This window comes from Arachis hypogaea, chromosome 4 (genome assembly GCF_003086295.3).
Source record: "Arachis hypogaea cultivar Tifrunner chromosome 4, arahy.Tifrunner.gnm2.J5K5, whole genome shotgun sequence".
NCBI classification, from domain to species: Eukaryota; Viridiplantae; Streptophyta; class Magnoliopsida; order Fabales; family Fabaceae; genus Arachis; species Arachis hypogaea.
The window spans coordinates 3,400,821-3,406,820 of record NC_092039.1 but is presented as its reverse complement, the minus strand read 5'-3'; the positions used below and the strand labels follow the sequence as shown (position 1 = coordinate 3,406,820).

The 6,000-nt window shown below is 33.1% G+C and overlaps 1 protein-coding gene and 1 non-coding gene across 2 annotated transcripts; both read left to right on the top strand.

Annotated features, from left to right (window-relative positions):
• Positions 1-447: 447 nt before the first annotated feature.
• LOC112795785 (uncharacterized) lies at positions 448-4,369 on the top strand. The gene is made up of 2 exons (XM_025837938.3): positions 448-553; positions 1,119-4,369. The coding sequence occupies exon 2, from the start codon at positions 1,221-1,223 to the stop codon at positions 4,104-4,106; it is 2,886 nt and encodes a 961-aa protein (XP_025693723.1). The 5' UTR covers positions 448-553; positions 1,119-1,220; the 3' UTR covers positions 4,107-4,369.
• A 312-nt stretch (positions 4,370-4,681) lies between these two features.
• On the top strand, positions 4,682-4,753 carry TRNAP-UGG (transfer RNA proline (anticodon UGG)). The gene has a single exon. It is a non-coding gene; the product is annotated as a tRNA-Pro (tRNA).
• Positions 4,754-6,000: the final 1,247 nt, after the last annotated feature.

Sequence of the window (6,000 nt, the reverse complement as noted above, 5' to 3'; positions counted from 1 at the left end):
TTGGATATTTTTTTAATTTAGTGGTAAAATATTGTGTCTTATTAAAAAATAATTTTTTTTAAAATATGTTTGGACATATTTAAATATTATCATGTGTTAATATATTCAGTTTTATTTTTATAATTTTAATATATATTTTTAAAATGAGTTTTAAAATATTATATATTATTAAAACAAAAAATATTTTAAATATTTTATATAATTAAAAAAATTAAAAAATTAATTTATATTTAATATTAATAAATATTAAGATATTATTATAATTATTTAAAAAATATTTTATATTTTATATATATACCGTGTGTATTCACATATTCTATATTCCGTATGCGTGTCCGTACATCATAACTAATTATGGACCCTTGGATCAAAATTTTTCACATCAAATACCATTAGAAAATGAACCCTAGACTAATTGAATAAATATAAATTACATTTAAGGGATAAAAAAAAAAGACAGTTCAACACAGTTGGGAAGAAGAAAATAAGGCTTAGGAAGAAAATAACACCGCAGTCGCATGGTTTTGCAGATTTTCTCCCTCTCTTCTTTTTGGTAGCTATACTCACTCACTTCAATTCTTCATCACACTGCAAGTTCGTTTACTATCTTCTTCTTTTTCTTCCAATATGCTTAGTTTATTTTCTTCTTCACGGTTCCCAATTCTAGGGTTTATATTAATTTTGCCCAGTCTTACTCCTTCAAGATTACTTAATTTATATTAATTTATTTTCTTCTTTTGCATTTGTTGACCTTGACTTGAATACAAGTCGGTTTCTTAGTTCATTTGTGGATTGCTTAATTTTAATGGTGACTAATTTCTGGGTCTTATTTGTTTGTTTGTTTATTACTGTTATTTATTTTGTATTGGGGACGAGGAATTTAGCTACTTTGTGTGGGATTGAGGTAGAAAGGTGTCAAATTTCACTGGAATTGTTTAATATTTTTGTTGCTTGTTTCATACATGGTTCGTTTTCTCCTAGCAAAAAGTGGATACATGTAGTGTTGACCGGAGAAGCAATATTTCTTTGGAAATCTGTTTGTTGTGCAGTTCTTCATCTTGTAGAAAATTTTGGTTGATATAATGATATTGGATCTAACTGTAGAAAATCATCTGCAGGGTCAATCTGAATGCAAGGACTGTAATCAATTAATCAATGTAGCCTGTTTGTCAGATCGCCTATCCATACCACTAACGTCGGGTTTTAAATCTGAACTTTTGATGGATTGCAATAAAGAAGAGGCCTTAAGGGCCAAGGTTCTTGCAGAACAGAAGATGCAAAGCAGGGATTTCCCAGGTGCTCGTAAATTTGCTCTCAGGGCTCAGCAGTTATTTCCTGATGTGGAGAACATTGCTCAGATGCTTGTTGTTTGTGATGTGCATTGCTCTGCAGAGCAAAAATTGTACGGTAATGAGATGAACTGGTATAAAATTCTTCAGATTGAGGTGACAGCTGATGAGGCCACAATTAAGAAACAGTACAGGAAGTTTGCTCTCCAACTTCATCCTGACAAAAACAAGTATGCTGGTGCAGAAGCAGCATTCAAGCTGATTGGGGAAGCACAACGAATCCTTTTGGATAGAGAAAAACGCTCGGAGCTTGACAGGAAGTGCAGGGTTGTAATGCACGGGCCTTCTATGGCACCTCATCATCAACAGAAGTTTCAGATGAATTATAATTCTGTAACACAAAACACTGTGAGGCCTAATTTTACGACCTTTAATCCTTGGCAGCAGCAACAACAGCCTTCTCAAACATCTCAACAGGGGATCAATGGTGACCGCGCTACCTTTTGGACTGCATGCTCATTTTGTTCGGTTAGATATGAGTATTATAAGGAAGTTTTGAATAGATCTCTTCGCTGCCAACATTGCAATAAGCCCTTTATTGCATATGATGTCGATGTTCAAGGTACAACCCCAGCAACTAATCTAAGTCAGCAAACTTTCACCCAGCGGACATATGGCCTCAATCATGGTGCCGTGAAGGTGGATTTTGGAGCTCAAGCTAATCTGCATACAAAGAAGTCCGATACAGAGTCTAGGGCAAACAAAGGCTCTACTTCTGATGTCTCCAAAAAGCCAAATGGAAAGAGGAGCAGGAAGCAGATGGTTGAATCCAGTGAAAGTTCTGATTCGTTTAGCAGTGATTCTGACGATATGTTTGCTAACGATGATGGTTTTACTGATTTGGAAAAAAATTCGGCTTCTAGAGAAGAGCATCCGCGGAGGTCTACACGGCAAAAGCATCAGGTTTCCTACAATGAGAATGCAAGTGATGACGACGATGATGAATCATTTGAGCCTTCAAGAATCAATACAGGGAATGGATCATCAAACCCTGCTAATGAAATGAATAATCAAAATGGTTTAGCCTCTGGTCTGAAAGATAATAAAAAAGGTGTAAAGCGAGACTCTGAAGAGGACTTGGTAAATAGAAATGCGAAAATTAAAGAAGTGAGGGGTGAAGAAGTAGTGGGAGATTCAAAAGTAGATGAAGCTTCAGAGAATGATGTCTATCCTGATCCAGAGTTTAGTGACTTTGACAAGGACAAGAAAGAGGATTCTTTTGCTGCTGGGCAGATTTGGGCTATTTATGATATGGCAGATGGCATGCCAAGATTTTATGCTTTGATAAAAAAAGTTATGTCTCCTGGGTTCAAGTTGCGGATAACATGGCTTGAACCAGATCCAGATGACGATGATGAAATCAGCTGGTCGAATAAGGAATTGCCAATTGCATGTGGGAAGTATAAACTTGGTAGCAGTGACATCATTGAAGGCCATGAGACGTTCTCGCATGAGATTACTTGTGAAAAGGTTGGCCGGAGCTCTTTCAACGTGTACCCTAGAAAGGGAGAAACTTGGGCTCTTTTTAAAAACTGGGATATTAAATGGCATAAGGATGCAGAATCCCATCGGAAGTTTGATTTTGAGTTTGTGGAAATCTTGTCAAATTATGTTGAAGGTGACGGAGTATTTGTTGCATTATTGGGGAAGTTGAAAGGCTTTGTGAGTCTCTTCTTTCCTATTTTGAAGGACGGTAAGCCATTATTTCAAATACCATCAACACAGTTGTTCAGATTCTCTCACAGGGTTCCGTCTTTTCGGATGACTGGTCAGGAAGGAGTAGGTGTTCCTATGGGATCTTTAGAACTTGATCCTGTATCCTTGCCTATGAATCTGGATGAGATTGAACTTCCTGGAGAATTAATAGGGAAAAATAGTCAAAGTCCATCTGTTGGGATGAGTTCAAGGTCTTCAGATGCCTTAAAATTCTCCATGAAATCTGACACACATGCATCTACTTCTAAGATTAACTTGGAAGGTCAAAATTCAACACTAAGGACCAAGGCTCCTGTTGATCATATTGCTAATGGTAGTGCTCCTTCAGCTTCAGTGGCAGCAGCTATTCAAGTACCCAAACAGCAGTTCTTCAATTTTGATGAGGAGAGATCAAAGGTTGGCGTTGGTCAGGTTTGGGCAAGTTATGGTGGACAGGATGGAGCACCAAGGTATTATGGTTTGATTATATTGATTAAGCCTAGCCCAGATTTTGAGGTGCATGTTTTGAATCTTACTAATTGCTGGATACCAGATACTGCTGTTAAATGGGATGACAAGAAAATGATCGTTCCTTGCGGACGATTTCGGGTTATACAAAGTCCTGTTGTCTCTATTCTTAAGGACACAAATTCTTTTTCACATCAGCTGCATCCTGTTACTGATGGTAATGGCAGGGATAAGGAGTTCATAATATTCCCAAGGAAAGGTCAAGTTTGGGCATTGTATAGGAAATGGACAACTAAAATCAGGCGAGCCGATTTGTTAAAGATGGAGTATGATATAGTGGAAGTTGTTGAAGAAGATAATAATAGTTTGGGGATAGAGGTGTTGCCTTTGGAGAAGGTGAGTGGTTATCATTCAGTCTTTAAGGGCAAATCAAATGGGAGATCACCTGCAACCCAGAGAATACCCAGCAGAAAATTGCTCATGTTCTCCCACCAAATCCCAGCATTCAGACTCACAGAAAAACATGGCAATCTGAAAGGTTTCCTCGAAATTAGTCCGCGAGCTCTGCCGGCTAATTATTTAACCGATAGATGAGGGGTAAGCTAAGAATCTTTAGGCTAATGGGAATAATACTGCTTTTATTTATGTTACTACTTTAACCATGGTGTAAAATTTGTTCAGATGTCATTTTTAGACTCTTTTCCCCCACCTTTTCCCGCTTTGTAATTAGGTGAAGATTTTAGATATTTATTTATATGTGCATGACAGCACCTGAACCTGCAGTATAAGGGCATTTGAGGTGCATTGTCATTTGATTTGGGTTGCGCTACAAGTGAAGTGCATGTTTGGATTTTTCATTTGTAGCTCTGACATGTAAATGCAAAAGAAAAATCAAGCATGCTATGTTGGAACCAAGTTTAAACTTTAAACCAACCACTTGTTAACGCATTGGCTTCACTTATGAAGTGTGTTTTCCTAATTAATTTTGTACCACATATATGATGCTTGCATTATATCCTATGATTTGTTGTATATTCAAAATATATGATTTACCGCTGTTGGAAAAAATTCTGGTATTATTATGGTTTTAGTTTTTTCAATGTGGTGACACTTCCGGGGTCCATATTTTTATTAGTCAGAAAGTTTTTGTAGGAAAAAGAATGTCAAGTGGGCATTTGGTCTAGTGGTATGATTCTCGCTTTGGGTGCGAGAGGTCCCGAGTTCGATTCTCGGAATGCCCCATTTGTAAGAGTTTTGCCGAAAGTTGATAAAAAGTTAAATATTTTTCTGGGTATTAGCTTTGCTTTATATATAATATATAATATATATTTGGTGATTGTTATGGTGTCTACAAATATTTGCCTAACTTTTTAAAAGGGTTAAAAATCAATATTTAATTTTAAAAGTATAAAAATAAAAAATTATTAAATATTCAAAATTTACTATATCAAGTAAATTAGATAAAAGTTAGGCACTATATCATAGGCATCATAGAATTCATTTATATATTTTTCTCCTATCCAAAGCTTTTTAAAGAGGAGAATTTTTTAAAGTTGATTCGTGTTTATCAAAATTAAAAAGTTTAATATAATTTTGTATATTAATTAATATTTAAATTTAATTTTTATATTAATATTTATTATAATATTTTTAAATTTTAAAATTATTTTATTAAATACACTTGTTAGTGTTTATTAAAAGTTATTTTTAATTTAATTTACCAAATATAGATGTTACAACTTAAAAAAAGTTAGTTTTTAAAAGTTAGTTTTATAAGTTATTTTTAAAAAATAAAAATTTTACCAAACTAAATCTAAACTAACTTGTAAAAGTTGTTTTTTTAAAGACAGTTTTTTAAAAGCTGAAGTTTTTGTGTTTGGTAAAATAAAAAAAAGACTTTAATACTAGCACTATAATTGTATTTATTAAAATATTTTTTAAAATTAAAAGAAAAGATTATAATAAACATATCTATCATAAAGAATAATTATTTTTTTTCAAACTTTAGAATTTTATATAATATAAATATTGAAAAATGATTCTATAAGCTCATACAAGAATTGAAAGATTGAAAACAAAGAGAATCATAAATTTTTATGTCAAGTATGCCCAAATACTTATTATATTATGTGTTATTGAATAATGAACTTATCATTTAATAAGACTAATAAACATAAAATATTATTCTATTCTAGTAGGCCAATAACATTATAAAAATTAAATATATTACAAGAGGAGCAATAGAATAAATTAAGTAACATGCAAAACAAAATCATGAGAAATAATCAACAATTTTTCAATTGTAAAATATGATCGTTTCGATATTATTATTGCTTCAACACTAACCTAATGTTTACCTTATATTTTAAGATTAAACTTGTAATTCTAAAAGAGGATTAGATCTTTATCCATTAGCTCAAGTATGAAAAAGCAACTAATTTTTTTTTCGTATTTAATTTCTTTAGTATTTTTAACTTTTTCATAAAGA

Bases quoted from the DNA above. Each gene is read 5' to 3' on its own strand.
- LOC112795785 (XM_025837938.3), top strand. From the start codon at position 1,221: ATGGATTGCAATAAAGAAGAGGCCTTAAGGGCCAAGGTTCTTGCAGAA.